Here is a 13,588-nt window from a genome sequence, read left to right on the forward strand (position 1 = left end):
CACTGAGCTAACCAGGCACCCATTTTATGTAATCTTATTGCCGTGCATGTTTTGCCAAGAAACAAATAAGTGAATTTAAATTAATTTCTGAACATTTTTGGTGTTCTCATTAGTTTTAAACTCTACATTTTACTCCAAGATCTTATTTGTCTTTGTCTAAAACAGTGCAAATACTTTCATACATTCAAATGTTTGAAATGTATTTGTAAAGAGACACTAACACAGAGAGTTATCTTGTCTCATCATTTGTCCTCTCCTCTTAGACCTCCTTGCAGGTTCCTCTATCCACGATGAGGAGCCTCTGGTGCGTCTGCAGCTCCAGCAGCCAGAGGGAGACCTCTTCTCCTGTGGATGTGACACAACAGAAGAGCATGCCAGCCAGAGCTCTTCCAATGACACTCCAGCCCCGGAGAGGGCCATGTGCCAGCCCTGCACCAAACCGCCATCATCTTCAGATACTGAAGAGCCAGCTTCCACCTCCGAGCATGAGGAGGTGGAGGAGGAGGAAGCAGCTCCTGGGGAGGAGGACACTTCCACTGAGGAGATAACAAGTGATGGAGAAGAAGTGCAGGAGGAGGTAGAAGAAGAGGAGGTGACATCTGAGGAGGAGGCTGAGTCAGTGGAGGATCACAGTGTGGAAGAGATAGATGAGGAGGTTGCATTATCTGAAGACGACGAGAAGGTAGCTGAGGTTGAGGAAGAGGAGGAGAAAATCGACGAAGGAGAGAAGGAAGCAGAGGAGGAGTTATCCCATCAGGAAGAGGAAGTGACTGAACCTCAAGAAGAAGTTCCAGAAGAGGACGAACCTGCTGCTGAAGCTGAAGAAACAGTTGATGAAGCAGAGGCAGCTGCTGAGGAGGAAAGTGTGGAAACTTCTACACACGAGGATGCAGAGGAGGAAGCTACCGCTGCTGAGGAGGAGGTTGCAGTGGCTGAATCTCAACCAGAAGCAGAACCGGTAGAGCTTCCTCAAATAGAACCTGAGGCTGAACCAGAGCCTGAATCAGCACCAGAGGAGACTGCAGAGCCAGAGCCTGAATCAGAACCAGAGCCTGAATCAGAACCAGAGGAGACTGAAGAGCCAGAGCCCGAATCAGAACCAGAGCCTGAATCAGAACCAGAGGGGACTGCAGAGCCAGAGGTCGAAGTGGTTGCAGAGCCAGAACCTGAAGTAATTTCAGAACCAGAAGAGACTGAAGAGCCAGAGCCTGAATCAGAACCAGAGCCTGAATCAGAACCAGAGGGGACTGCAGAGCCAGTGGCCGAAGTGGTTGCAGAGCCAGAGCCTGAAGTAATTTCAGACCCAGAGGTGACTGAACAGCCAGAGCCTGAATCAGAACCAGAAGAGGAAGAACCTACTCAAACCGTGACAGCAGAGCCAGTGCCTGAATCAGAACCAGAGAATACTGCAGAGCCAGAGACTGAAGTAGTTGCAGAGCCTGAGCTGATTCCAGAGCCTGAACCAGAACCAGAGGTCATCCCTGAAGTGGATCCAGAGCCTGTTGTGGAGGAGGTCACACCAGAATCTATAGAGGATGTAGCTGTGGAGGAGGAATCAGTGGAAACCACTGTGGAGGAGGCGACTGTGGTGGAGGAGGCATCTGTAGATGCCATTGAGGAGGCAACAGTGGAGGAGGTGACTGCAGAGGAGCCTCAAACCAAAGGTACAAAAAGATGACACCATCTTGGTTTATAGTATGTCTAACTTTACATAGCATTTAAGTTAATCTCCTGTCATCTCAAAAGTGAAGCTGCAGCAGAAGGTAACTTACACCAGAGGTTGATGTCTTGCCTTCGTTCTGTCAGACAGTCCAAGCAGCGACAAGTAGAGCAGGAGGGATCCTGTTACAGTAAATCTGTTCCCATACAGTCAGTGCTTCTGTAATTAAGGAAGCATGCCATTATCTGGTGTCTGGGTGTTGACACCTGCTATAAAGGATGATGGCGGAGTCTTAAAAGAGTTTCCCGTCACACTCTGCATCACTTCAGTCAATACACTAGTGCAAGTGTCAGTGGAGGTTGTTTTATGTTTCTGTTTTGATTGGGTTGTTGAAAATTCCTTGGATATCCACAATAATGATTTCAACAGTCAGGAAAAGCCTGCTGTTCATTTATAGCATGAGCAGTGTCACATTTTTTGGTTTTATTCCATTATCCACAGTGATAATACAACACAGTTTTTCCAAAAGCAAGAATAATACCTCACAAAGGAGAGAAACAGCGGAGCACAAAAACAATCTTTGGAAACTTCAAATCAAGATTGTTTAAGGATTTGTAACTGCTCTCTAATAGGGTATATAAGCTTTTTCTTAGCTGTTTCTAAGTTGTAATTAATGGCTTTATCAATGGTTGATAAATCATTCATACAAGTTTTAAAAGGGCATTAATAAGGACAGGTTTTGGGTTGCCCCATAGCGCGAACCCCCTGCAACTGGTGTCTATCCTTATCTAGTATAATTAGCTTTGTCTTTGAAGCTAGCACTTTAATTCACCTTAAAGACCCCTCTAATAAACTATTTGACCACAAATGAGCTGCACAGCATCTGAACCAAAATGTATTTATTAATAACTCATTATAGAGGAGGATAGACACCATCCAGAAGGGATTTTTCACAACCTGTCAAAACAAAAATAGGCTAATTACTGCCTTATAAATAGTTCATACATCATTTACTAACCATGTCTAAAGCTTGATATAAAGTATTCCTTATTAGAAAGTGGTTCCAAGATTCTATTTGGAAATATGAGTCTTGTTTCACAGGGCATCCAACTTTGATGGGTCATAAAATGACAGCAAAGATCTCTATCTGCTTCTCTTTCTCTCTCGGGCATGCCGAACTTCCAGAATATGACACTGTGTGTAGCTAAAGGGGAATTAGCAACAAGCTCTGGTCCAAAAATAAGTAAACCAAAATAGCAGAGGAAAAGAAATAGACAGATGGACGGACAGCATGATATAACAGTTGGGCCTGTGCTAAACTCAGATAGCCTGGTCACTCACAACTTGGGAAACCATTCACCTATAGGAGGACATTTATTTTGAAACCACATCAGCTTTTTACATCATTCTTTTCTTTAGGGGATAAGAGAATGTGATTTAATTTCACAGATATGACATTCAGTCTCAGTCTCATTGATCTTCACTGTATGTCATAAAATTGTTTTTCCAGCCATCTGTGTCAGATTAAGCATTACTTTCTAGTGGTACAAGAAGTATTCAGATCATTTACTTAACTGCAGACATGTATACAAATAGTCTGCTTGGAACAATAATGTGTGTCTGAAATGTTTCTTCTGCAAAAGAAAATATAGTTGCCACATTATCAACTCCTACTACCTGATTAAAAATTCTCTTCTTCTACTTCACTGTAAAGTCCATTCTCAGTGTATGTGCATTGGTGGCTTCAGATTTCATCACACTTCTAAGTTTAAGTATACTTATATAAGTTGCATACTGGACCAGGATTCATCTCCAAACTGTTTGTGATCACAAATCATGCTTGTAAAATCTGATTTTTAATAAGCACAAAGAAACTTTCCACTATCAGCAGATGAATTTAAAAACATCCTTTGTCAATCTCTGCACAGTGAAGCTCAAACATCAAACTGTAGGAACAAAAAGAAAAACATATTTTTGATTGGAGGGGGAGTTTAAGTAAAAGTACTAATACTACCACTGTTTGAATACTCAATACAAGTAAAACTCCTGTATTCCTGCAACCTTACTTGAACCTACTACAAGGAGTTTTTAACTGGTTATGAAACAGTCCTAATTTAATACTGATGTCTTTATATGATCTACATAAACAAACCAGATCAGTGAAAATATTTCTATCTTTCCCTATTGTATTCCCCTTGAAATCAATGAAACAAGGCTGTGGGAACACTACTGCTTTTTATCACAGGTGCTGCCACAAATCAACCAAAAATGAAAGTTCCTTATTGCTGCTTTAATCAAAAGTAGCCTATATAAATATATCAGCAAAATGTACTGAACGCATCTCGCACTGAAAAAGTCACTTATTCTGCAGAAAAAAATGTTTTACTATTATATATAAGATGTTTTTATTGCTGCATTGTGTGTGAATGTTGCATTTTACTGCAATAGTTGTTTATAGTTTATTTGAACTACTTTATGTACTGTTGGGTTTAATTTACAACAGTGCATCATATTCTAAAAGATTATCATATGTTTGTAGTGTTGCTGTCCTATGAGAACCACATATCTCTAAAAGATATGAAGTAGACCTATCTAACTTACAGTTAAATTCCACCACTACTATACAGTCACGGGTAAATACATGGCAGGGCTTTTGACCGTAACAGCTGACTGACAGTCTGATCCTTCATGTAGAACACAAGAAAGAGGTGCCAACAGGCCAGGCACTGAGGGACCGCTCCCACATCGAGGACACACTGCGATTGGCTACTGCTGAACCCTCAGCAGAGTTCTCAGGTGAGGAACAAGATGTCTCAAAGAATTACTGATTTATTGCAGTGAAAGGACATAAAGCATTTCCCTGCTGCCCACTGTTTCAAATGTCTCTCAGCTGTATGCTGCAGAAATGCCTGAAGTTCTGTATTGAAATCAAAATGCAGCATAATGTTTACAGCTACTTTGTTCATGGAAAAGAAAAACAGATGTGTTTGCATGTGAATGAAAGGAAGTTTGAGACAGTTTTTGAGGGGCTTTTCTGCTGAAACTATTCTGAAAATTGCTTCATGATGTCTAGGTCCTGGGGCTGTTAGGCGTGAGTGTGTGTACTGTATGCGTGCATATACCCGTTTGTGTACTTGTGTGAGAGTGCAGACATGTCTAGAGGCAGGTGATTAATCAGTGCAAAAGTGTAACTCTGTCCTCTGCATGAAAGCCCCTCTGTTCTCTTAAACCAGATTGGTTCATTTCAGAGAGGCCAAAGTGCTGCAGCAGAGCCAGTCTCTTAATCACCTCAGCTCGATTCAATAAACTTTATGTGGGCGATTCATCATGGACTGCCAAAGAAATTGTTGTAATCAGTAATGGTAGCAAGAACATTAATAATACTCTTGTCCAAAATGTCTTCTCGCCATTACATCCCAATTATTACTCTCTTTTTTTTTTTTTAGCTGCTATGAAGAAGCTGTTGAACATCTACCACACTGCCATCAAACCAATGGAGCAAGCCTTCAAGTACAATGAGCTCAGGCAGCATGAAGTCACAGGTAAATCAGCTTCCTGTTGGGCCTTACACCTGGATACAACAGCATGCACAGAAGCATTAACAGTAGTTTGTTCAGCAGTCTCTTTGCAGGCCCATATCAGCAACGGTTTTGTCTATTTATGACATTAAAGGTCAAATGGAGTAGGAGTCCACCATATTGAACAGTCATGTTTCTACAGTAGCCCAGAACCAAACCAAACACTGGCTCTAAATAGAGTTTCACAGCCACTGTTTCTCCTACACACTTGGAAGGCGACACTGGTCCTTTAACTGTGGTTTAGTTCAGATGTAAAACTGGAAATGAAAAAAAAAAAAACAATGTGGTAACTCCAAATCTTTCCCCGTAACATTTTGTTGTGAATGTCAGCCAGACACCACAACTCTGGCACCAAGCTGAATAAAACAAGCACTGTAAAATATGAAAATATTGTCATTCTGCATGGCGTCTGATATTGATTTACCATTTTCTTTTTCCAACAATGAATTGCCATGTTAAAATATATATAGCCATATATAGCCAACATTACTATCAACCAAAAACATATCACTTCACAGCTCTCAACCACCTTTATCAGTTATCAACCACACCATACAGTACATGGTTTAATAAACCGGAGCTGCACAGAAACAGCAAAGTACAAACAAAGTCATAATTAAGAAGAAATAGAGCCAGGACCTGACATTATTCAAACCAGGCACACAGAGAGGCACAATAAGGACTCTGTCTGCTGAAAATTAAAGGGAATGTTATGTGGGCCAGACTCTCTACAACTTTGTTCCATCGTGCTTGAGGGGAGGGAGTATATTAAGACTTCAGACTGTACCATGTGACTCTAGGACCCCTTGTGGTGCAGAATGGAAAATGTCAGGGAAAATGTATTGCTAAAAAAAAAAAATACTTGATACCATGAACACTCATGCAGAATATAGTATATAATAGTAGTATAATAGTGTTTTAGTCAGTCCTTGCTGAGAGAAGTTGAGGAACCAGGAGATCGGCGGACTCATAAGCATCACAGTCCTTTAACATTATGGCAAAAACAACTAGATGTAGGGATATCTTTACAGGCCAGCAACCATAGCTCTGCTTTGGTCAAAAAATTATGAACACAATGCACTTGTGAGCTGTTTGAAATATCAAATATAATGAATTAGGATCCAATATTCAACAATATGATATAAGATATTATATATATATATTTATGATACAACTTTTTTTCCCAAAGCAAATTTTGCTATTTTGGTTCTTTCTCAAACCTTCTCTCATGTCTGTCTTTCAACTGTGTAGATGGCGAGATCACTTCTAAGCCCATGGTTTTATTCCTGGGGCCATGGAGCGTTGGCAAGTCCTCCATGATCAACTACCTGCTGGGTCTGCACGGCACCTCACAGGGACTCTACACAGGTTTGCACTGATAAAACCTGAATGATTGATTGTGGAGTAGCTCGTCAGTGAGAGCACAAAAAACAGGCACAGCGATCAACCGATTTAATAAGTATAAATCACCAGAGTAGTGATGAAGATCATGACTTCCAAATTTCACATGAGTAAAAGTTCAAAGTTCAAGTATTACCCAAAGTAACAAAAGTAAAAAGTACTATTATTGGATTATAATTATTGATGCATTCATATGTAAGCGTCACATTAATATTGTGGGTAAAGGTGGAGACAACTTTAACTAGTTTATATACTGCTGGGTAGCTAAATCTATGCTACTACAGCAGGATTTATCTGTTGATTATATTTTATTTAAATAATATGAATCTGCAAAGTAACTTGTAAGTAAGTCTATGTCTGAAGTAAGTAAGTATGTCTGTCATATAAATGTAGTGCAGCGAAAATTACAATATTCCCCTCTGAAATGTAGTAGCTTAGTGGAGTAGTAGTATAAAGTAGCATAAAATGGAAAAACTCAAGTAAAGTATAAATACCTCAAAATTGTACTCAAAGGTCTAGTGTGTAACATGTAGGAGGATCTATTGGCAGGAATATAATATTGTGTGTTTTAATAGTTAATAATCACACCTGTGTTTACACTACTATTTCATGTCAAAAGGCTGCTACAAAAAAGGTCTATTGCCTGGTGAATTTGGCCTGCCTCCAAGGCAGTGGGAGGGGCATCACACACAAAAATGAATCAAACCATGACAACTAACAAATAAGTGTTAAATCATTCTGTCTTCATCTGTCCATCAGGTGCTGAGCCCACCACCTCAGAGTACACAGTCATAATGCACGGTGAGAAGACTCGGACCATAGAGGGCATCGTAATGGCAGCAGACAGCTCCCGGTCCTTCTCCCCCTTGGAGAAGTTCGGCCAAGGCTTCCTCGAGCGGTTGGTGGGCATCGAGATGCCCCACAAGTTGCTGGAGACGGTTACCTTCGTCGACACACCCGGCATTATTGAAAACCGCAAGCAGCAGGAGAGAGGTTACTAATGGAAATATTTTCATATCAAAGCTGTCTTTTGTTTGTGTCATGCTAAAAAGTGTCCTCTATCAGAACGGACCAGCTTCTGATTAAACATCTATGACGCTCAGATTTTCCATTGAAACCCATAAAATCAAACTGTAATAGCTGTGGTCAGGGGGAAGCACAGTAGAGTGTGTTTTCAGTGTAGGTACAACAGTATCTACAACATCAAACAGACATCAGTATCATTAGACAGTGATTACCACAACACTCAGTATCAATACAACACACACACACAGACACACAGAAAGGCAGGTAGGCTGGCAGGCAGTCTAATAAGCCTGCAATCAATGTAAACACACACACACACACTTACCACAACCACAATATGTAATGTATCAATTATTAACGTTGTACGGTGGTTTATGATGCATTTTTCACAGACAGGTTTACCACTAAGCTCTGTACAAAACACAAGGGACGCAGAGTAATTAAAAGTGTGTGTATCAATCCTGTTTAACACATCTATTTGTGTCAAATCAAAGGTTTCCTTGTAGATTATTGGGCTAAAATGCATATAATGTTTTTTTCTGCGCTACATGTGCTAATCCCATCGACAACATGTGTCTGACCTGTTTGTGTTAACAAAAAATACTCTCAAAGAAAGCTTTTCATATTTGAAATGTTGAAATAACTAAAACATTTATCTTACTATGTATCGTATGCCCACCCTCCTCTCCCTCAGGTTACCCCTACAGTGAGGTGTGCCAGTGGTTCATCGATCGAGCGGATCTGATCTTCCTGGTGTTCGATCCCACCAAGCTGGACGTGGGTGGGGAGCTGGAGATGCTCTTCAGGCAGATGAAGGGCCGCGAGTCCCAGATTCGTCTCATCCTCAACAAGGCTGACAGTCTGTCCACCCAGGACCTGATGAGGGTCTACGGAGCACTGTTCTGGAGCATGGCGCCCCTGATCAACGTCACAGAGCCCCCTCGGGTGTACGTCAGCTCTTTCTGGCAACAGGACTACGCTGAGGATACCAGCCGAGAGCTCTTCATGAAGGAGGAGACTTCTCTGCTGGAGGACCTCAACCAGGTCTGACTTCTTGACTCAGTTTTGTTGACAATTTGATTCCTTGACCTAAGATAGCGAGAAATGGATTTGGTAATTGCATCGTCACCATCAGAGTTCAGTACACTCCTGAGGTCTCTGAGATAAATTCACAATAATGTTGACAATAATTCAGAGTTTCTGTCTGTTCATACTTTCTCTCTCCCTCCATCTCCTCTCATTTCTCCCTCTACTCCCCTGCAGGTGATTGAGAATCAGATGGAGAACAAGATTGCCTTCATCCGCCAGCATGGCATCCGTGTGCGCATCCACGCCCTGCTGGTGGACCGCTACCTCCAGACCTACTATGACAAGCTGGGCTGGTTTAGCGACCCCTACGAGGTGTTTCAAGACATCGTCAACGACCCGGACAAGTACTACATCTTCAAATCTATTCTAGCCAAAACCAATGTTAGCAAGTTCGACCTGCCCAACAAGGAGGCCTACCAGGACTTCTTCGGTGTGAACCCGGTTTCCAGCTTCAAGCAGCTCTCCTCTCACTGCAGCTGGACCGGCGGCTGTCTGCTGGAGAAGATAGAGAGGGCCATTTCACACGAGCTCCCGGCTCTGCTCAGCAGCGTCAGCAAGGCCACAGACACGCCTGCCCCAGCGAAGGCCGCACCTACACCCCCGCCTCCTCTCCCTGGCACCTGTGAGGGTCCTGAGTGTGAGGAGAAACCAAAGAATCGCTGGAGAAGGCAGTGAGATGGGGGCGAGGGGTGCAGGAGGATGGACAGAGGAGGCAGATGGCAGCAGTGGCAGCCAGACAGTTTCCTTAAATAATCCCCACTGCTGTGATTTTCAGGACTGGCTTTGGGGAAGACCGAGCAGGGAGAGAGTGTGAGAGTACAAAAACATGCAAAGATGTACCAAGCAGATTATTAAATCCTTTTCTATGACTGTATAACAACTCTCTGGTACACATTCTCCTATATGACATCCTTATGGTATTTAGGTAGGTCAAAACAGACAGAAAGAGTGAACATTTTTGACTGTGGTTTGTTAGAAACATTTTTAGAAAAAGAGGCTTGTAGTCATCTGAAGCCATTAAGATGTCTGCTAAGTGTGATGAATGTGTACAGGGGAAACAAACTTCCAAAACATGATGACACCAAATTATCAAAGACGTCTATTTCCTGTATAACCCTTCATGGTAATGAAATCTGAGAATGATTGTTTTATTGTTTCTCACTGTTTTCAAGTTTGTACATTATTTTTTCTTCAGAGAAATATGCTGGCAGTAAATGTGGCCACTCTTTTGTCTTTTGTGTTGTTTGCAAAGTCTGATGATTCAGTCAAACTGCTGTGCTGTGTTTTTACGGTTAAGCCAATGTAGGTCGTTATCACGTTGGGGTGAATCTTTTCCGTGGTGCGAAAATAAAATAGAAAGAAGGGTGCTCTATTTGTTTTATTTAGCAGTGATTCATCCATGTTTAGTCACTGTACTGTAATGCACTACTGTATACTGTACTGTCATTTTTCTTCTTGTACTATACTACATTAATTAAAGAAACAGGTTTTATTTTAACATTTCTCAAGACTGCAGACTGAATTGACTGCAATCTCCTCAAAACTCTCTCATGTAAGCTTGTATTTAATGCCACCGTGGCCTTTTCAGCTCTCTGAACTGTTTACCAGCTTTACCTCAACACGGCTGCATACCACATGGGCATTTCCGTTAAAAGTGTAATCTTTTCCTTGTTCTTTTAGGCCTGTTTGTAATTGTCATTCTTTTGAGTGATTTCTTTTGAGTAAACAAACAAAAAAAATCTGCAGGCCTGGTTTCCTTTGTAAGGCTACAAAGACATACATCACAGATGAAATATCTTCCACCGAAACAATACATAATTCATATCATTTGGTTGTTTAGCAGTAAAATGCAGGAAAATATAGGCCAAACACAAGCAGAAAGCACCAGCTCTCATCCCCAACACAAACAGCTCTGCTTCGGACAAACTGCCACCTTCAGAATAAAATATTAAAGTCTCATTTGATCAGCATTGTATGAATGAGAAGCTTGATTAAATGTGTAACAGCTGGATGAGCACAAAAAAACACAAAAGTCCATTAGCAATAAAATAATAATGCTGGGGGGGGGGGGTATATCTGTTGGTTATCCACTGTAGTGACTGAAAACAGCCACCAGGAGGCGCCTCCATTCAATGTCTTAATAAGACTAACAAGATAGCAGAGTCTATGGTAGAAAGACTATTTCTTTACGTCAACTGCCAGAGTTGAATTTTATTACAGGGAAAAGCAGAAAACAGGAGGACATTCCCTCCCAGAAAAACATGAGGAAAACCTCACTTTTGCTCCAAGAGTTCTGTCAGTGATAACCCATTTAAACAGCATATTACATAGCACACAATTAATCTCAAACGTCTCCCTGCTGAACGTCTCTAACATGATTAAATATTGTTATAATCTCTGTATTATTAAGTTAAATTCATCCAAAGCAATTAATTGTCTGTTTGGCAAGAAGAGTGTATGTACGAGAGTGAAACCCAAGAGTATTTTGACAGCCGTGGTCTGTCTGAAGTTAGTTTCATAGTGCTAACATAAACACTCCCACAGCAGTCAGATACCCAGCAATGTGGCAGAGCCCTCCCAACTGTGACAAGGACTCACTCAGGTTTGTATCAGATAAAATACATGTACAGGATTTTGTCTTGGACACATGATTACAATATATACTAAAACAAAGTAGCCCTTTTATGAATGTACATTTAAATGTCTAAAGTTGTATTTGCATGCAGCAGTCTGTAGTGAATGATAAAACTTAATATGACTTAAAAACCTACAGTAGCACAACATTATAACCATAATGTGACACATCACCATGACAGACAATGATATTTTTGACTCTCAGTGTCGACTTCTTTTTTAAAAAAATGTTTACATCTGTGTGTGCATGTTGTAGCGTTTGTGTTTCTAATTTCCTTTAACCATGCTCAATTTCTTCCAGTGCCCTGTTCATTTTAGCCTTCAGATTCTCACAGTTAAAACAGCTTTTTTTCTGCTGATGTAAAACCTTGCGCAATGAAGGTTCACTGGTGTACAGTTAGTTTGGATCCAGACCTCTGAATCACCGCCCACATCTAAGATTTGTTTGGTTTTTCAAACAGAATCAATACAGTGAAACAAAATGTCTATTCAGTCTGGGTGTCAAGTTTGTATAAAATAGGTAGGTTAATGGTCAAACCTCACTGCTTTCTCAGGTAATTCAAACAAATTTTGCTTTAAAAAACATTGTGAATATATACTGGAAGCAACATTTAAGAAATTCTGCTAAAACATTTTCTCTTTCAGTTTGACAACCTCTTCTGGAGCGTACAGTAGCATAAATATTTACATTCTGTCTCTTTCCATTCATTAATTTCCCCTCAGTGGGTCTAGATAATTATCTAGATAAAAGATGGATGGATCATTGTCCTTTTTACCTTTTTAGTTTAGAGTTTAGTGGGACATTTAGGCCCTGGGAGGCCACAGTATGCCCGTAGTCTATGGATAGTATATAGGACAGTCTGTAATTTTTTACTGATACTAGATTCAACTAGTGACTTGACTGATTTATTTTCAAATGTTTAAAGAAGTAAAATAAAATACAATAAAATAAACTACATCAAAGTAATGTATAAAGGTCTCATGGAATCCAAATGTAAAGCCTGTAGTTGAGTCAGAAGCTACACCAGAAAAAAAGGACCACAACAAGATGAGTCTACAGCCCTGGTTTGAGCTAAATGCTAAGTTCAGGATGCTAACATGCTGATATTAAGAAGGTACTTTAGTTTCAGCTAATATTTGCTAATTAGAACTTAACCAAAGTGCAGCTGAGGCTGAACGTTAACTGGACATAAAACAAAGTACTGGGCAAATACTAATGGTGGTGCTTACTGAGTCAGTGTGTAGAATTTAGTGTCATCTCTATGGAAGACGAAAACATAACCATCATATTCAGGTGATTATACATTAATCAGTCAATAGATCCTAAATTATACACACTGGAAATTTAAAGGTGTAGGTGTTGCAGATTACAATTCACTCGCTTCACCCTCCCTTTCCAAGTGCAAGGGAGAACCTTTGGTGGCCATGACACGTGCAACACGCACAAATAGCATGAACAAAAACGCAGCCATTCAATGAAAACATACTATTATATTCCATTTTAGCCAGTAGATTCTGACAAATGTTTCACAGTGGATCTTTACCAGAGTCAGTCTGGGAACCATGAATGTGTGTACCAAATTTTGTGCCAATTCACTGAGTAGAGGAGATATTTTACAGGATAAAGGAAAACCTTTACCTGCTGGTGGCGCTAGAGGAAAGGTCAGGAGATCATCAAAGTAATTATGCTTCGTCCTCTTGGCACCATGAATGTCTGTACTAGATTTTATGGAAATGCATCCGATAGCTGTTGGCCCAAAGTGATGAAACAACCAACCGACTCTGCCGTACCTAAAGCCCTGATGAAAGCACAGCAACAAAATAATAATAAATGCTAATATTGCAGCGTGGCTTTTTAAAAGTGGAACACATTTAAGAAGAAGCCCTCGCCATTTCAAATGAGTGGATTTAAGCCTATTTGTCACTGTATTCCTCACTGGTGCTTCTCTTAAATACTTTGAAGAAAATCTGCAGTTGTCCTGCAGCTGACCCAAAGGTAAGAAGTTCACATCAACCACACCAGTATGACACCAACACTCACAAGCCATGAACACACCTGTGCACACGTAATAAATGCGAGACATGTAAATATGCATCTGAGCTTATATTCTGTGTATAATCAGTGTTTGCTGAGCTGACAGGCAGAGGTTTTTAGGCACAATGTTAACACAGACTTATCAGTGCAGCTTTATCAACTCGA

General features: G+C 40.7%; 1 protein-coding gene across 1 annotated transcript in view; it reads left to right on the top strand.

The window, feature by feature from the left end:
• LOC118327586 (sarcalumenin-like) overlaps window positions 1–10,493 on the top strand; it is an 18,444-nt gene extending 7,951 nt beyond the window's left edge. The window contains exons 2-8 of the mRNA XM_035661002.1: window positions 264–1,664; window positions 4,355–4,456; window positions 5,107–5,202; window positions 6,490–6,606; window positions 7,399–7,632; window positions 8,360–8,709; window positions 8,929–10,493. Coding sequence (XP_035516895.1) covers window positions 264–1,664; window positions 4,355–4,456; window positions 5,107–5,202; window positions 6,490–6,606; window positions 7,399–7,632; window positions 8,360–8,709; window positions 8,929–9,429 — 2,801 coding nt within the window. The 3' untranslated portion in view covers window positions 9,430–10,493. The remainder of the gene's footprint in view (window positions 1–263; window positions 1,665–4,354; window positions 4,457–5,106; window positions 5,203–6,489; window positions 6,607–7,398; window positions 7,633–8,359; window positions 8,710–8,928) is intronic.
• The last annotated feature ends 3,095 nt before the right edge of the window (window positions 10,494–13,588 follow it).

Source organism: Morone saxatilis, unplaced genomic scaffold, assembly GCF_004916995.1.
Source record: "Morone saxatilis isolate NCDOM2014 unplaced genomic scaffold, NCSU_SB_2.0 Contig17, whole genome shotgun sequence".
Lineage (NCBI taxonomy): Eukaryota > Metazoa > Chordata > Actinopteri > Moronidae > Morone > Morone saxatilis.